The sequence below is a fragment of the Rhinolophus sinicus genome, linkage group LG06 (assembly GCF_036562045.2).
Source record: "Rhinolophus sinicus isolate RSC01 linkage group LG06, ASM3656204v1, whole genome shotgun sequence".
NCBI classification, from domain to species: domain Eukaryota; kingdom Metazoa; phylum Chordata; class Mammalia; order Chiroptera; family Rhinolophidae; genus Rhinolophus; species Rhinolophus sinicus.
In genome coordinates this window covers 98,139,127-98,158,994 of record NC_133756.1, presented here as the reverse complement: position 1 = coordinate 98,158,994, position 19,868 = coordinate 98,139,127, and the positions used below count along the sequence as shown (strand labels likewise).

The following is a 19,868-nucleotide window of genomic DNA, read 5'->3' as shown; positions in this document are numbered from 1 at the left end:
GTAGTAAATGATGATGAACTACGGTTTTCTCATCAGTAAGTAAGACTAACACTCAACCCTCCTAGTGGTTAGAAGTCTTACATGAAATAAAGTGTGGAAGATTACTATGATGGTTGATACATAAGAAGCGATCAGTAAATGTTTATCATTAGCACAACCATTTTAGGAACTTATAGGTCCTACGCTCTCTTATTTTTTAAAGATCAAATCCCAGATTTTATAAAAAATAATAAAATGTACCTATATCCCATATAAAATGTACTTTGTGCTATAAAGTATTTTGAAATAATTTTAATAACTTTATCATTGAAAGTATTAATATATTAGTAAATTTTTTATTATATTGTTATGATGGTAACTTTTTATAAAACATTGGAAGAGATGAGTTGAGGTTGACTAATTGTTGCCATATTACATTTTATTATTTTCAACACTGCAATTATTTTTGATTGTTTGAGCCAATAATTTCTTTTTTCAGGTCTCAAATATTTGTCAGCCCTTGAAAATGCTCAATGGATAAAATACTCTGTTGGCTACTAAGGAAAAGTGTAACAAATGTTGTGATGGAGTTCTGAGGAAGCAAAAATGAAGTCAGGAATATATTTAGCTAAAGAGGATTAAGGAAGAGCTCAGGTGGATGGTATATTTGAGCAGTAATAAACGGGTAGGAGTCTGACCATTGATAGATATGTGGTCTTATATGACTAGAGCAGTAATCTCCAGATAGATTACTGCTCTATCAATTCAGAGATGTGCAAGGGATCCATTAAGGAATGGGAGGAGGGAAAGGAAAGAAATGGCATAATATATTTGATTTTACTTATCATTTCTAATTATTGCCTGTTTACAATATACCAAATGTATTAGTATAATACCGTGTGTGTGTGTGTGTGTGTGTGTGTGTGTGTGTTCTTTGTGATACATACGTAATTTGTAAATGAAATAAAACACATATATTGAGAATGCATTATGACACAGTTTGGAGAATTGCAAAACATAAGGAGGGAAATCAGGGCATGATAGAAGTTAGGGTTTTGATGAAAACTTTCAACTGTTCTACTGAGGAGTAAGTATTCTATTTTGTAGGCCATGTGGAGCCATGAAAAATTCAGGCAAAAAAAGTGACTATTTCTGGGATTTAGGTAGTTAAGTACAGATTCGGTGTGCAATTTGAATGAAAGGAATGAAAGATAAGAATTCAGAAAAGCAATTAGGAAAGCAACTCAATAGACTTATCGATAGGTCACTTTACCTATTGCCCTCCCAAACCAGTATAAGGATAAAAGTTACGAATTTTCAACAAACAAATGAGATATCATCTCCTCTGAAATGCTTTCCCTACCCATACTCATATACCTCAGGCTGGTGTACTGCCCATTATATGTACTCCAAAGGGTTTCCTATACTTATATCTTTCCAGAATTTATTACACTTTCCAGAATTTATTGCATTTTTGACAGTTTCAATACAATGTGCCTTGGAGAAGGCCTTTTGGGGTTGAGGTCATTAGGTGTTCTATGTGCTTCTTGGTTTCAAGGATCCAGTTCTTTACACAAGTTTGGGAAGTTCTCATCGACTGTTTGTTTGAATATATTCTCTGTTCCCTTCTCTCTTTCTTCTCCTTCTTGTATGCCCATTATTCTTATATTGCTCTTTCTGATGGAGTCAGAAAGTTCTTGTGGAGTTCTTTCATTTCTTTTAAGTCTCAAGTCTCTTTCTTCGTCCATCTGTGTCATTTCCAGATTTCTATCTTCAATGTCACTGATTCTTTCCTCCATCTGGTCAACTCTACTACCTAAGCTGGCTATTTCATTCTTCATTTCTTCTTATTAAGTACTTAGTATCCAGAAATTCTATTTGGTTCTTTTCTAAAATTTCATTCTCTTTGGTAAAATGTTCATGCTGTTCTTTGATTGTGTTTCTGAGTTCATTAAACTGCCTTTCTGTACTTTCTTGCATCTCGTTGAGTTTTTTCACAACTGCAATCTTGAATTCTCTGTCATTTAAGTCACATATTTCCATATCTTTAAGTTCATTTTCTGGAGACTTTTCACTTTCTTTCTGAGCTGTCTTGTTTCCTTGGTTATTCATGGCAGTTAATGATTTATTATTTCTCTTCCTAGACATCTACAGGAGTGGGTTCTGCAACAGGTTGATAGGAAGAAGTCTTTCTTTTGGTTTTCAGTACGTGTTGGTAGAATGTTTTATTTTCTCTCTGACTGCAGGCTTATTTTCTCTCTCATACTATAGTGTTATGTTTTCTCTGCACTGTTCCAGCTTCTCATACAATGGGGGGATTCCCTGGAAGGCATGCTTCTCTGTTAACAGTTTGCCTGGGTCATAGAGCGCTGCGTCCGTCTGTGTGGGGATGCGGAGAGCTTTTGAAGTTCTAAAGCAATTCCTGCACCAGATTCAGAGCCCGTGTGTTTCAGCAGTTCTGTTTACTACTGCAGGGATCCGCCCAGATAGGTGGGGACAGGGGCGGGATGGGTTGCAAGATGTGGGCCAGAGCAATGGGGGCGACCACCATCACAGCCAGTCCTGCTTCCACAGCTCCCTCCCCTTTGCCGGAACTAATTGGGCTGCGAGTCTGTGTCTGTGGATACAGTTCTCAGAACTGCAAATATTCTGTTATTTTGAGCTGACACTGCTACTGTTCCGCTTCTAGCACCGGGCAGGTGGGGACAGGGTGAGCTGTGGAAAGGTAGAGAGGGGGCAGCTAGTCTCAGTGCCTAAGGCTTCCATTCTCTGCAGCAGTGAGGACTTAAACCACCGTTTTCAGCCTTCTTCCTTCAGTCTTTGCTCCAAGGTCTCTGCCATGAGCGTTGGGTTCAGCCGTGTTATATGCTGTCCCCTCAGCCCTGTGGACCATAAATGGAGCCCTTGCAGTCCGAATTCTTCCCTCTCCCGCAGCTGCAGTAGTTCTGGGATGCTGGGAGCTTGGAGCACTGAGCTAGATCTGTGTCCTGTGCCCGTGTTGCTCCATCTCTGCATTTCTCCTCTCCTGCTCATGCAATTTGCCCACCTTTAGGGGAATTCAGTAGTCAGCCTCTTTGTCTTGCCTGTCTGCTGTGCAGGGAGTCCTTTGTGGAGTTATAGTTGCTTAATTTGTTGTAAATTCCAGGGGAGATTTCCAGAGGCTCACCTCATGCCGCCATTTTGATGACATCACCCTGATTTATTTTTAATAATATCCCCACACTATGATTAATGCAAAAAAATCTGTAGAGATTCACATTTCATGGGAGAGTATGTCCTGTTCACATAAACTAACTACAGTTAATGTCAAAGGGTGTCAGTATTTGTATTAACAATATATTGAAAATTCAGCAATATATTAAAAAGATTATATACCAGGATCAGGTGGGATTCCATCCTGAGATGCAAAGCTGATTCAGTATCCACAAATGAATTAACGTGACAAACCACATAAACAAAATGATGGATAAAAATAACATCATTATATAAATAGATGCAGAAAAAGCTTTTGATAGATTCCAACATCCATTTGTGATAAAAACTCTCAGCATAGTAAGGATAGAGGGAACATACCTCAACATAATAAATGCCATACATGACAAACACAGAGCTAACATCATATTCAACAGTGAAAAGCTGAAAGCTTTTTCTTTAAGATCAGGAATCAGACAAAGATGCCCACTTTCATCTTTCATTCAACATAGCATTGGAAGTCCCAGCCACAACAATCAGACAAGAGAAAGAAATAAAAGGCATCTAAATTGGAAAGGAAGATGTAATACAGTCATTAGTATTAGTATTAAAACTAATAAATGAATTCAGTAAAGTAACAGGATACAAAATTAATATTCAGAAATTGGTTGCCTTTTTATACCAATAAGAACTTTCAGAAAGTAAAAATTAAGAAAATAATCCCATTTAAATAACATCGTAAAAAATTACCTACAAGTAAATTTAACCAAGGAGTTAAAGACCGATACTTGGAAAATTATGAAACATTGAAGAAAGAAATTGAAGAAGATACAAATAAATGGAAGCACATACTGTGCTCATGGATAATAAGAATTAATATCATTAAAATGTCCACACTACCCAAATATCTACAGATTCAGTGCAATTCCCATCAAATTACCAGTGGCATTTTCCCAGAACTAGAACAAATAATCATAAAATTTATAGGAGACCACAAAAGACCCCTAAATAGCCACACCAATTGAAAAAGAAGAACAAAGTTGCAGGTATCATGCTCCACCTGATATCAAACTATACTACAAAGCTGTAGTAATCAGAATAGCATGGTGCTGGCATAAAACCAGACACATTGATCAAAGGAACAGAATTGAGAGCCCAAAAATAAAGCCACACTTATATGCTTATATGGTCATTTCATCTATAACAAAGGAGGCAAGAATGTACAATAGGGTAAAGACAGTTTCTTCAATAAATGGAGTTGGAGAACTGTACAGATTTTGCAAGAAAATGAAAGTAGATAACTTTCTTATACCACATACAAAAATAAACTCATAATCGATTAAAGACTTATGTGTAAGACCTGAAATCATAAAACTCCGAGGAGAAAATATAGGCAGTAATTTTTTTGACATCACTATTAGCCATATATATATATATACACACACACACACACACACACACACACACACACACACACACATATGATATGTCTCCTCAGGCAAGGGAAACAAAAGAAAAAAATAAACAAATTGGACTACATCAAACTAAAAAGTTTTTGCACAGTGAATGAAACCATTAACAAAATGAAAAGGTAGTCTATTTAATGGGAGAAGATCGCCAATGATACCTTTGATAAGGGGTTAATATCCAAAATGTAAAAGAACACATATGGGGCGGTCGGATGGCTGTTGGATAGATCATGAGCTCTGAACAGCAGGATTACTGGTTCGATTCCCACATGGGCCAGTGAGCTACACCCTCCACAACTAGAATGGAGACAATGAGCTGCTGCTGACCTTCCAGAGGGGCAGCCGGATTGCTCAGTTGGTCAGAGCACGAGCTCTCAACAACAAGGTTGCAGGATCATGGGATGGTGGGCTGCGCCCCCTGCAATTGAAAATTGAAAACAGTGACAGGACTTGAAACTGGTCTGCTTCCTCCACAACTAGATTGAAGGACAACGACTTGGAGCTGATGGGCCCTGGAGAAACACACTGTTCCCCAATATTCCCCAATTAAAAAAAAAAAAAGAACTCATACAACTTAGCAACAAGAAAAATAAAAACCTGATTTAAAATATGAGCAGAGGACCCGAATAGACATTTCTCCAAAGAGGTTGTACAGATGGCCAATAAAAATATGATAACATGCTCAACATCACTAATCATAAGGGACATGCAAATTAAAATCACGATGAGATATCACCTCACACCTGTCAGAATGGCTATCACCAATATATCAACAAACAACAAGTGTTGGCGAGGATGTGATGAAAAAGGAGCCCTCATGCACTGATGGTGGGATTGCCGATTGGTGCAGCCACTATGGAAAACAGTATAGAAGTTCCTCAAAAAATAAAAATAGAACTACTTTGGAATCCAGCAATTCCACTCCTGGATATTTATCAGAACAAACTAAACGCACTAATTCAGAAAGATATATATGCATCCCTGTGTTCACTGCAGCATTATTTACAGTAGCCAAGATATGGAATCAACCTAAGTGTCTGTCAATCAATGAATGGATAAAGAAGATGTGGTACATATATACAATGGACTATTAGCCATAAAATTAATGAAATCTTGCAATTTGTGGCGATGTGGATCAGCCTGGAGGGTATTATGATAAATGAAATAAGTCAGACAGAGAAAGACAAATACCATATTATTTCACTTAAAAGTATAATCTAAAAAACAAAATAAACGAAGCAAATAAATTCATGGATACAGAGAACAAATTGATGGTCTCCAGGTGGGACAGGTGTTAGGTTTGGTGTTACTTCATGAAAGAAGAAACACAGATGGGAAGTAAGCACACGAAAACATGCTCAACATTACTCATTAGTCATTAGGGAAATGCAACTTAAAACCATGATGACATTCCAGTATCTATTTATTGTAATATTTAGCTATAACTCAAACAACTAACTATATCAAGTGTTGTGAGAACTCTTATGCAATGGGGGAGAAAGGTGAAAGGGCTTAAGAGGTATTAATTAACAGTTATAAAAATAGTCTCGAGAATGAGTAGAGCATAGGAATATAATCAATAGTATTATAATAACTATGTGTGGTATCAGATGGTACTGGACTTATTGGAATGATCACTTTGTAAGGTACATAAATGTCTAATTGCTGTGCTGTACATCTGAAACTAATATAATATTGTATGTTAACTGTAATTGAAAAATATTTTTAAAAAAACAGAATTGTACACCTGAAACCTACGATGTAATTTTACTAACAATTGTCACCCCAATAAATTTTAATTAAAAATAAAACTATAAATTGAATTTTTCTGACTCAGAAATTATACTTTTAGCCATTTATCCCAGAGAAACTAGCGCTTATGTTCATTCAAAAACTTGTACACAGATGCTTATAGCAACTTTATTTGTAATACAAAATTTTAGGATCTGCTTAGAATGTCCTTCAACAAGTGAATGGCTAAAGAAAATGTGGTGTATCCATGCCATGGAATACTATTCAGCAATAAAAAAAATAAGCTAACACACACAACTTGAATGAATTTTTAGGAAATTAAGTTAAGTGAATTAAAAGGCCAATCCCAAGGTTACATATTCTAAGATTTCATTTATATAACATTTTTTCGGGGGGGTGGGGGAGACAAGAAATGGAGGACAAAATAGTGGTAGGCAGGAATTAGGAACGGGGGGGGAGGAGAAGGATGATAGAAGTGTGGGATGAAGATGGGTGTGGCTATAAAAAGGAAAATGAAGAATCTTTTCAGTGTTAGAACTATTCTGTATCATGACTGTGGTGGTGGACATGCAAATGCTAAATGATAACATTGTGTACAACTTAAAACACACACACAAATGAGTAAATTAAAGCTGGGCAAAAAAGCTAAACACAATCAATGGATTGCATTAATATCAATATCCTGGTTGTAGTATTATGCTATAATTTTACAAAATGTTACCATCGATGGACACTAGAAAAAGCATACAAGGGAGCTCTGAGTATTATTTCATAAAACTGCATGTAACTCTACAATTATTTCAATTTTTTTCATTTGAATAAATAAATAAGTAAATATTTTATTATAGTATCAAAATCATAGGGATAAATCTGATAAGAGATATGTAAAACCTGTAAACTAGTAACTACAAAATACTGTGTAGAGAAATTAAAGACCTGAACAAATGGAGATGTATAATGTTCACGAATTGCAGGACCCTATTGTTTCAATTCTTCCACATATTGACTTAGAAATTCATTGAAATCCTAATCAAAACCTCAGCAAGTATTTTTTTTTAGAAATTGACAAGTTTTTTCTAAAATTCATATGGAAATGCAAAGAACATAGACTAGACAAAACAGTTTTGAAAAAGAAGAGAGAAGTAGGAAATCTTAATTTACCTGACTTCAAGATCATAATGATACAGTAATCAAGATGGTGTGGTTTTGTCATGAAGAAAGATAAACAGATCAATTGAACAAAAGAAAGTGACTACACATTTATGGACAATGGATTTTTTGACAGTGGTGAAAAGGTCATGGAGAAAACATAGTGTTTTTAAAATAATAGCATGGAACAATTGGATTACCATATCCAAAATAAATATAAGTTAGATTCATACCTCAGAGCATAAACAAAAAGTAACCCACAATGAATCACAAACATAAACATAAAACTTAGAACTATAAAATTTCTAAAAGAAAGCAGAAAATCTTTGTGACCTTAGGTTATATAAAGATTTCTTAGTACAACAAAAACACAAAGCATAAAATAAAATTGATAAATTGGATTTCATCAACATTAAGAACTTCTGCTGTTAGAAAAATGCTAAGACATGCCACAAACTGGCAGAAAATATTTGCAAATTTCATACCTGAAAAAGGAGTTATATCTGGAATATAAAAAGAACTCTCAAACCTCAATAAGAAAACGACTCAAAAAAATTGGTAAATTATCAAATAATCACTTCACCAAAGAAGAAACACAGATGGGAAGTAAGCTCGTGAAAAGATGCTCAATGTCACTCGTTAGTCATTAGGGAAGTGCAACTTAAAACCATGAGGAGATTCTAGTACTACCTCCTTATAATAGTACTAGCTCAGACTAAAATGACTGACCACACGAGTATCAAGTATTGTAAGAACTCTCATCCAATGCTGCTAGGACTATGCTGTAGAGCAACCACTTGGAAACACTACAACAGCTTCCTAAAAAGCCAAATATTAAACATAAACCAGATGATGCAGTCATCATAGTCCTAAAAATTTATTCAAAAGAAGGAAAAACAAATATCCACTAAAAACTTGTACACAAATGTTCATGGCAGTTTTATATGTAATAGCCCCAAGCTGAAAATAAGCCAAATGTCCATCCAAAGGTGAGTGGATAAACAAGTTGTGGTATATACACATAAGGAAATACCAACTCAGCAATTAAAAGGAATGTATTATTGATAATTCATGGATGACTCTCAGCTTAATTTCAATTATGCTGAGTGAAATAAACTAAACAAAAAGGAATATATGCATAATGTTGTAATTCTATTTATATAAATTCCTGTAAAAGTGCAAATTTAACTCTAGTAAGCAGATCAATAGTAGCCTAGCGATAAAGGTAAGGGTGGGAAGGGGATAGGGGAAGAGAATATGAGGGAACAGAGATGCTTTGGGTGTGATGTGCATGTTGATTGTCTTGACTGTGGTAATGGTTTCATGATTACTTCCATATGTGAGAACTTTTCAAAGTATACACTTTAAATGTATGAGCTTATAATATGCCTATCAATAAAGCAAGATGAGAGCCAAGATATCTGCAGGTCTAGGCAGAAACTCATGGAGAAATTAAGAGACCAGAATATACTAAGCATCACTTTATACTGAATGTTAGAATGCTGGTTTGCATTTCTAAGATCTCTTCCTACCTCCAATAGACCTTCGCTTTACCCTTCCCTTAACACCCTACTCCAAGTTCAAGGATGTCTCAGCAGAATTAATCCCCAAATCTGAAAATTCCAAATGTAGGAGTCACATGCAATAATAGCAGAGGAAAGAAGATAGATAGAGGTAGGAAATTGCAAGGAAATATTTATTCAATATTCAGTTATCTAGTAATTATGTATGCAATAGCCAGACATAATGTAAATCACATTCATTGTCTAATCAATTTTTTTTTTCTTTTCTCAGTTTGAAAAATGAGCTCATCTGATAAGGATGTACAATATGAATTAGTAGATAGGTTTTCGGTTAAATGACACTGCCAGTTGACAGATGAAAAACATCATGGTACTTAAAATTCTTCGTCCCCCAGTGTATCAGTAGCCTACAGTACAAGAGTGTTCATAAACTATCTTTCAAAGGAAAATATAATATATCGTATGCTGTCAGTGAGAAAGGACTTACCTTAAATCAAGAGCTGAAATACTGCCAGTATCTAAGATACATTTATTTCTTTAAAGGAGGTGAATTTTAAGCCAAACTTCTTACCTTCTAGATTAGAATTTACACCAGTCAGTAAAGTCCAGATATTTTCAAGATATTGACAAGGAGCACAAATTACAGTCATTTGCTAAATTTCAGTAAAGTTTGTTATTCTCCCAAGAGAATGCCTATTTGTTTATAAAAAATATATATTTTTTGCTTTCAAATATGTCTTTTTTGTAACTTTGTATTTGGGGGATTGAAATGTAATAAATGCATTATACTGCATTTTTATAGAAACTGAGCACTACCTAAATAAATGAACATAATGTTTCATTGGACGTCTTGACTAGATTACATATCTTTTGAGATCACTGTGTTTTCCAAATATCTCAAGTTAGTATCAACCCTAGACATAAATTACAAAATCAAATTCTCTATTCCTAGTTTGCCTTGCTTCTAAATTTATCTACATTCTTACATGTTGTAAATCAATTTTGATTGATATCGAAAACAATATGATGTTTTTAAACTGGTATCTTTATTGATGACTACATGTAAGTATAAATTCATAAGCAATATTCAGCATTTTAGAATCTAATCCAATTGTTATAAAGTTCAGTGATCTCAGTAACTCGGTTCTGGGTGATTGGCAAGATTGAATACACATTTTCAAATAACCTAAATGATGTTGACTAAACAGATTCAACCATTCTTGTATCTTAAATAGTCTAATATTATCACATTGCTATAGAATAAACTATTTTCAGGACTAGGAAGATCCAATTTTAGGATTTCAAGTTCAATGGAGTCACTGGTTCTTACCAAAAGCAGTGCAGTCAGTTACATTCTCTTTCCTAAAAGAAGCCAGTCCAAACTCTAGTGGCATATCAAATAAAACTACCAACAGCCACTTCTATTATGTTTCAGGTTCCTTTAGTAGGTTGATGCACCAGTGAAGTAATGGGTTGTATTTCAGTAGCTTAGAAGAAAGAAAAGGACAAAAATACTAATTTAATTTAAATCTGTGTATTTCTGGAATGATGACTACATAAGAGACTACAGTAATCCTAAATATCAAACTCATTTTCACTGATTTGAAAAATTTTTAATACTGTAATTTTTCACCTTCATATAAGACTTAAGGTTTACTTTTAACAAAGATCTCAATTGAGCCCAAATGCAAACTCAGATAGCATGCTTTTATGTTTAAAAAGTGAAGTGCGAGCCGCCCAGGTATCAGGTCTCAATTTCATACCCTTGCAGCACAAGTGGCACTGGAGAGAAACTACCATAAATCATCTCTTGGCTGTATACAATTAATTTTATGTTCTGCACCTGTCCTCCTCTATGTTTTTTCTTTCTATATTTGATTTTTGAGGTCACTCTTGGTTTGAGGTGAAATACGCAAGCTTAATATTAAAATATTGCTGGGTGATATTATAGCATAAGTTTTAATAACTAAATTCAAGGTCACCTTTTCCACAAGTTTTAAAATTAACTGTCAAAAAAGTATCAAAAGAAAAATAACCTGTAAGTGTCTAACCCTTTTAAATATGAGAAGATATTAAGTTGGTTTATTGCATAATTTCTTCAAGGGTAAAACATTTCCACTATCACTGCATATTTTCACAGTGATCTTTTATCTTACTTATTATTACCTTGGAAGTGGTTTCAGACTTCATCAGAGTTTCTTACTACTTAGCTGATTTTCAGTAAAACAAGGAAAAAAAATTTTTTTAATGATTTTCAGAATAGCTATTCTTCCAGACGGGAGTCTACGGATCCTAAATGCTTCTAAATCAGATGAGGGAAAGTACGTTTGCCAAGGGGAAAATGTCTTTGGTTCTGCTGAAATCATAGCTTCAGTATCTGTAAAAGGTAAGTAAATGTGGATAAATATTTCATAAGCGTCATTTCACAGCTTTATCAGAAAGTGAATAAATATAATATACAGGTATATGTGTTTGCACGTATGTGTGTGTATGTTCCTGTTGATAAAATACATTGTAAAAGTAGAACTAACACAGCCAAATTGACCCTTTCCATTATTTAGGGGACATAAAGAAAGGAATGCTTTGTGGTAGAAATTTAAATCTTTTCCTTTGAACAAAATACGTGAGAGGATAAAGAAAGCTTTGTGAGATTTTAGTTGGTGTCTCAAAATTTAAAAGCATGCTAACAGTATAAACACATTTTTCATCTACCAAGACTAATTTTAGCATTAATCAGTCATATTCCTTTATTACCACTTCAACAGGGGATTTGGGGCAGAAAGGAGTAGCAGGAGGAAGGCGTGAATGGGAGGTGTGGAGTGTGCATCAGATATACTGACACCAGAGCTGCTCTTTGATGCTGGCATTGGGCATTTTTTTATATAATATCATTTTTAAAAATTACAAATATCGCTGCCTAATATTTCTGTGAGTTTTATGTTTCTAAAGTGAAGGGATTTCAAGCTTACAACCTTCTTTTGAGACGACATGTCACTGCTTAATGTTAAGAAAAATCTCATATTGTAGGCAGTCCCTTTGATTGGTAAAGGAATATTTTTCACAACTGAACTACATATCCTTATTTTTTTTTCCATGTGTGCATGTATTGTATATTGAATCATACTTTGGCGACAAAAATAGGAAAATGTTAATTTTCATTCATTAGAAATAGAAAAGTAATTAAAATAGCCAGTACTCTGATATTTTAGAGAAGAGGGAAACATCAATGGAAGGAAGAAACAGAATTTAAAAGATGTCTTCATTTATAGTATACATTATGGGAATCCAACTCAGTCTTCTGCTTCCAGTCTTATTCCTTCTCTGTGCTAAATAATGTATTTTTCATACTGAGGCAGTGCGGGATCCAGAGACTTTTTTTATATAATAACAAAAATGTTTTCTGTTCATCATGAGATAAATTGAATATTTATTTCCATGGAATATTCTAATTCGCACAAAATTTGAACTAGAGTATGATGTGATTATCTGTCTTCTCTGATGAAGCCAAAACTTAGACTGCCACACAAAATACCTGACTTCTAAAATGTTAACATGTATAGCGGCATTCCTTGCCTGGTCACACCTCTCAGTGACCACTGAGAAGGAGGTTATCGGTTATGGTTAAGAATGGTGCTTCATCAGAGTATGATATTTGCAACAATAGAGCTAGAATAGGAAAATTGGGCTAATTTTTAATCATTTGTGTCAGTCATCTTGAGGCATCTACAATCAGAAATTTACTTAAAAAGAAAGATAAAACCAAAATCCTGTCTCCATCATTTCCCTACTTTATTCAAATTAACACATGATATTACAATTATTTGATCACTATCTTAAGTGACCCTTAGACATATAGCTCAATTAGCCATTATTGCTTCAAAGCTTTTCTAAACCCTGTAAAAATGTATTTTTTAATTGAATTGAATCATTAAGTAATTCAAAAACATTGTTTTTCTCAGAAACATTTCCATTCAATATTTTGCCTTTCTTTGCAGATCTCAAAACATTCATAATCTATTAGAGTGATTTTTTTATAATCAGCCAGAGGTGCCTGTCTACATCTTTTCTACTCATAAGAGGGATTGGTGTAATAGTAGTATTATATTTCTATCTCTGTTCAGATACTTATTTGAGAGGAGGTGCTTCCTATAACCTTTAAACAAGAGGACTCACCTAATTCTTCCTCCTTAAATATGGAGCATTTTTTGTTGTAAAAATCCTTTTATTTATACTTGATGATCCTTATAGGTGGGCAGGGAGGCTGTGGCTTCTTTTTCTGATTTATCTCCTGCCAGAATACCAAATTCCCCATGTAGTTGCATAGTCTCTCATCTTTTTCATCCAAGTTGACTTCTTAATAGGAACAGGGACCTTTAAATCATCACTCCCCAATAGAAGCATAGTAAAATGCCTTAGCATACCAAAATGTAATATTTCAACTAATAATAATTTATTTAAGGATGTGTATCTGAAACAACTGTGTTGTGTAAATTCCTTGTTTAAGCTTCCCTCTATTATTTAAAATATAGAAAGCAGGTAAATATTATGTGTTCATTATGTTAATCAATGCATTTTTATTTCTATAGAACCTACAAGAATAGAACTTACTCCTAAAAGAACAGAGTTAACAGTGGGAGAAAGCATCGTTCTTAATTGCAAAGCAATTCACGATGCTAGTTTGGATGTCACTTTCTACTGGACACTAAAAGGACAGCCTATTGATTTCGAAAAAGAAGGTGGACATTTTGAAAACATCAGGGCCGTAAGTTAATACACTTTTATTTTTTGAGTAATAATAATTTTAGAAATTTAGACTCAATTGTAAAAACTTTCTTATCTATGAAATGCTAAGCAAAAATAGGAAAAAATCCATTTGATTTTAATGACTACATTCTTTCATTAGTTTATACTGTGTCAAACTGAAAGAAATAATTATTTTAAAACCCCCAGTAAGAAATTGGGAATACTTTATTATGCAAATCTGGCTTCTTTGCCACTTTTATTTACTTGATTAATAGTGTTAATGTTAACTAATTACTTCTCAAAAGTTATGTTGCTGCATAAAGTGGCAAGTGTTATTTAAAACATTAATAGTAATTATGATACAATACATAAGTAAAATAACTTGCCTGCTCTACTCCTCAAGAAGTAGTAATTTTGGGAGATTTTTAATTTTCTCATAGGCTATAGAGCTAAGCTATATAACCCATAGTCAGAAATGCACATTAACCTTAGATAAACATTCACAGACATACTAATTTCTTGTCTACCAAACCTTTTCTTTGTAATATTTTCTTTTATTTTATGTATCTACATGGCAATCAACTACATAGAGTGGGAAGTCTTTTGACCAAAATTTTATAGAACTATCAAAGTGTCGTAATTCAATAGAGATGTGAAAAAACACCTCTTTCCCCCACTGTCTTATTTAAGACATAGAAGAAGAGTAACAGAAAAAAAGCCGGTTGGAATTAGGGTAGCAGAGAGAGATTTGGGCTGCAATATCCTTTCTATATTAGCTAAAGAGATGGATCCAAATACAATTTATGAATCCAATTTAAAATGTTGTCATATGCTTATTAACATCAGTTTATTTTTCTCTAAATATTTTGGGAAGTACATATTTTGGGAAAACTCAGCTGTAATGAGCCCAAACATGTAAAACTCAGTTTGGACTAAATTTTATTATAAAGGTAATATGACACAGTGAAAAAAGTCCTAGACCAAAAGTCAGGAATTTTCTGGATCTATTTCTACTTAAATCCCTAATCAGCTGTGTATCAAAAAGTGAGTCACTCAACTTGTCTGGGCATTAATCTCAGTGAAAAATAAAGTGAACAAATCTAAGATCCCTTCTCACTCTAGAATCTGATAAATTTATATTAGAAGAGTAAACATGAGCTCTCTTTCTTACATTTGTCAATGTAACCAAAATTAAACATTTTCTTCCAAATTATTCTTTTTATCCTGGTTTACTTTGTAATTAGTGGGAGAGTCTGCAAGAAATAATTACCAACTGCATTGTTCACATCTCATTAAATAAATTAGTTTTAATTATTAATGGTTTAATGTACCATGAATGTCACAAAACAGATCCAGAAAAATATGTTAGAAACAGATTACATTTAAAAACAAAAAATATACCATCAAAAGTATATCTTCTCAGGATTATCAGTAAACATTCATTTGGAGTGATCACATATATAAAGTAAAAATATGTCTAAAATGAATATTGTTATTTTTCTTTCTATAAGCGTCCCCCTCTTTATCTTAAAATACCAATAGAGACATTAATGGTCCTGGTCAAATTATGTGAATTCTTGTTTTTGTCTCTTGGACATTGCAACTTCAGTTTGATGTCATTCATTTGCATCAGTAAATACCTTAAATCCCTTTCATAGGGTTGGCAGGTAATAGTATCTGCTATATTCCTCTTTACATACATGATACTATTGTCCTTGAAAAGTACACAATTGACTTCTTAATCCCTGTTAACCTTGTTACAAGCCATATTAAAATTAGGCTCTGGATTGTAGACAATGATAATAAACTATAGAATAGAAGAATAAAACAAATTATATTGAGAAGTGAGAAAAATATTTAGGTTTAAGGTAATATAGGACATCATTTTTAGTATATTTAGAATAATTAATATAAATATGTATATACTTAAAAATTTGGAAGCTTTGAACTGGAATGTTCAAAATAAATCATTTATCTGTTTTCTCCCAATTTCCTCAAATACTGGTTGGGTCCTGAATCCCTTCAGGGGCGTACACTGGAGAGAACTCCATTTTATGATATTGAAAAAACAGGGAAAAAATAGGAAAGAATTGTATCCCCGGCCTACGCTTCTTCTTGTGAATTAATATGTGTGAGAAAGAATGTGAGAAGAAGGAATGAAAGTGTTAGACAAAAGGGAGATTTGGGAAGATCTCTGGACTAGTGGATACCTTCTGTATGAGAGGCCAGTTGAAGACTCTAGAAATAAGAGGGGTAGGACAGACAGGACTCAGAAGAGTCAACTGGGGTGATCTGTGTCCTGCTCTGAGCTTCAAAGGAGAGACAATGAAGAGACCATAGGGGTCTAGGCTGGCTTAGCAGAGTAAGAAAGCCCAACAGATTTCAGGGACTTAAACAGAATACAGTGTGCCTTTGACGGGAGCCCTGGGACCTAACCCCCTAGCGGATGATTATGTGTGGGTTAATCGGAAGAGAAAGGGCGGTAAAAGTTTTAAGCACATTTACATTGTAGTGTGTCAAATAAATCAACTAAATCTCTGACATAGATAAACAAACCAATGATGTTGATATATAGCATCTTGTATAGCTTAATGCCAAATATAGCTTAATGAAGTTCTCTACCTTTAAACTAGTTGTAGTATTGTCTTTTATACACAGCCTTTGATTTGTAGATAAAGCTCTGGGCAAATTTGTATATGTAGTTTTTATGACATCTATATACAATACACATTTTTATGTGTTAAATAAAACAGTGCTTTTGGACTGCATTCTAAGAAAGTGAATAGATAAACATATAATCACATCAGGTTAAAAAATAATAACTCTTGCTTTGAAATCTAAATTAAAACATCTATAATGCAAATGCTTTTATTTCTTTTGCCCTCTTTACTTAGGCCATGTTTTACAAATCCAGCAATACGACAGATTTGGAGTGAGTCCATTAATGGAGCCACTGTTAAAAGGGTGTGTGCAATCTGTTAGTCCATAAATATTTGACCCAATTCATCAGTATCACTTTTTAGGCAGTGAGGATGAATTAACTTGAAAGTGGCAGTTCAGTGAGGCTATTCTTGAGATTTTGAGTTCGATTCTGTTTTACAAGCTAAGTGCTGTGGGGGATCCAAAGTAAACGGCATGGCCCTTCACCCCTAAGAAAGCCCAATTGAAGGGGAGAGATAGCAGGATAGGCCAGTTAGGAATCTGTAACGGTAGTATCACCAGAGAACTCTGTGCGTTCGGCTGGCAGGAGGACGTGGTGTTTGACCTAGACCTGGACAGGCAGGATCTTGCCAGGTGGCTAAGAGAAGAAGCTACATTCCAGATAGAGCAAGCAGATGATAGAAAGGCAGAAGAATTTAGAGCACGTTTTCAGGAACAGTGAGGAACCACTCGCCCTGACAGCAACAGTGAGGGCACGTAGTAGACAAGTCGATATTTGTTGAATAAATTTAAAGGGAAGCAGCAGAGGCCTCATTAAAAAGTAAAAGACACTGATTTCTGCGCTGTGGAATGGGGGTTGTATTTCGAATTCAGCAGGGAGCAATGTGATTCAGATTTGTTTTTTTAGGAAGATATTTCTGACAGCTGTGTGGAGCAGGGATTGAATTGCTCTCTAGGCTGGTTAAACAGAGATGACAATGAGGTCGACCATTATAAGCTTTGGCCTTGAATAACCATCATGTTATCAAATACAGCATTTACCATTGTGTTTTGATACAATCGTTTATGCTAGGCAGAGGTCTGTGAGAACCTCAGTACTCTCCGGAGTTCTGAAGAGCCCCTGAGCATAGCCATGTGGCTCCCAAACCGCAGTCTTAATGGAGGACTATGGTGATCCATTGTTTCCCAGGGATTTGAAATCCCCAATTATTCATTTCAGATGTAAACATGATGGTTCTTCCTTAAAATGCATAAAGAACAGTTACACTAAATATCATGGTAGCCTACAATTTGCTCTGTTTTTTTGGCAGAGAGAAAAAAAACATTTCTCATCAGGATGGTTAGCTAAAGAACTGCCCTTTGTTTGTGAACTCTTCACACATGCTAAATTGCAACTAAATGGGCAACCAAATCAAAAGTGTATTATTTGAATGGTCCTTCATATTTACCCAATTATCTGGTTATAACTGTACACTTGGGAAGGCAGAGTAGGGATATTTGACCCCAATTTCTAATGAGGAAACTGAAGCATAAGATTTTTCTAGGCCACATGAATACTAAATTGGGGTAACAAGATTAAATACAGTGTGATTTTTAAACTGAGTTATGTTGATTCCTCTTTATAAAGATTACCTTCTCTGTATTCATTGACCATGATGTGTTCAGCCCTTGCCTGTAAACTGTGGGAAATAAAAATAAAAGGAAGATTTGGTTCTAGTCTTTAATGAATTTAAAGATAATGTAGAACATTAATTCCAAATATATGACCATAGAAAACAATTACTAATTTTTTGTTACAGGCAAATATTCTTGGAGGTCAGAAAAGAGATTAATGTAAGTTATTAGCATTGTGGAGAAAAGCAAAAAAAAAAAAAAAAAAAAAAAAAAAAGGAATTAATTGCATGCCAAGTACTCAGCTAAAAAATATTTATACAATAGCTCATCAATTCCTCAAAACTGTCACAGGAAGTAATATTATTTGGGGAAAAGGTGCTACCTGACCTAGACTGCAAAGGATGGGTAGTATTAGGATTGGAAAAAAATAAAGAGAAAGGCAATGTAAAATGGGAAAAATATTGTATCTCAGGGTTGTGAAAGGATCTTGGAGATTATTGAGTTTGTCCTAAATTGACACCTTGCTTCTCTGTCAGTATCATGAGTGTCTTCTGTAACTCTTTTAGTGATGAGGAACTCATTCTTCTGAAGTAGTCCATTCCATTACCAACCAGATCTGACTGTTAGAAAGTTGGAAAGTAGAAGTAATAGTGATATTCTGTATACCACGTATAGGAATCATGAATCATATCCATGGTTTTTGTGCAGTTTCAGGTAGATAAAAAGGGGCCACAATATAAACTCCTTAATACCTTAAGGGTTTTACTTTCACTGAAAAGTTCTAGCCTACTCAGTGTTCCCATTATGTTTAAATCTATTCCTAGTTTATCTTCTTAGGAATTAGTATCTATTTCCTGAGGAGTAAAAGTCTCAGAATAGAAGACAGTGAGTGCTCACCAGAAGACAGCACCATTCTCTTTCCTGGTGGATCAATGTTATTGTTTTTAGAAGGAATAAAATCATTGGACCCACTGCCAGGGTTTACTAAGGCACAACGTTCTGAGGACCTCGCGAGCATCTAGTGCACCCTCTTTTTCATCCTATTAGCAGATATAAGTCTCAGAGCCACTTCATGACTAATCAGGAAGCATACAAAAGGGCAGAGAATCACGAAATATAACAAAGGCACACATTCTCTTTGACTCATTCTACTCACTAGTAATAGTTACATTTTCAAGTAATGTGGCCTCCTGGACTCTGAGCCCTACCCTCTCCCTGACTGGCAAGGTGTTTGTCCTTGCCCATCACTTGATTTCATGCCTCTGGGTTATTGTCTTGCTCTGAATCTTGGCATCCTGGTAATCCACCAACTTCCTGTTTTCTGCTATAGTTTTTGGACTGCCACATATTTGCTTTACAACAGTTCTCTCCCAGTCTTTTACCTAACTTAACAAAGAAGTCACTTTGTCATTTTAATAGGACTGAATAATAGAGTAACCACCAATCAAAAAAGAGAGAGGTTACCCTCAAGCCCTTAGAAGTTTCAGACATTTCAGGAAAGTGTACCATATCCATTTTCCCTGCTTGTCTGTGTTAAAGAATGTGCCTGCACCCACTATCTTCCCCAAGTAGTAGTAGTTTCCACAGTAAAAAAAGATAGCCCATCTGTTTTTTAATATGTGTGTACACTTCATGTAGTCATACGCTCCTGACCAAAATATGCCCTTAAAATATGTGATTCTAAAACATGTTATACATTAAAGAAATAAGCTAAACTGTGGGGTCCCTAAAAGCAGAAGCTAAAATGCTGTTTTATATTTGATCACTTTGCACGGTAGATGTCCAC

At 34.6% G+C, this 19,868-nt stretch overlaps 1 protein-coding gene across 2 annotated transcripts in view; it reads left to right on the top strand.

The window, feature by feature from the left end:
* Positions 1–19,868, top strand: part of CNTN5 (contactin 5) — a 1,268,958-nt gene that overhangs the window by 1,120,663 nt on the left and 128,427 nt on the right. For both annotated transcript variants that reach the window (XM_019741696.2, XM_074335568.1), the window contains 2 exons: positions 11,323–11,450; positions 13,651–13,826. In XM_019741696.2, coding sequence (XP_019597255.2) covers positions 11,323–11,450; positions 13,651–13,826 — 304 coding nt within the window. The remainder of the gene's footprint in view (positions 1–11,322; positions 11,451–13,650; positions 13,827–19,868) is intronic.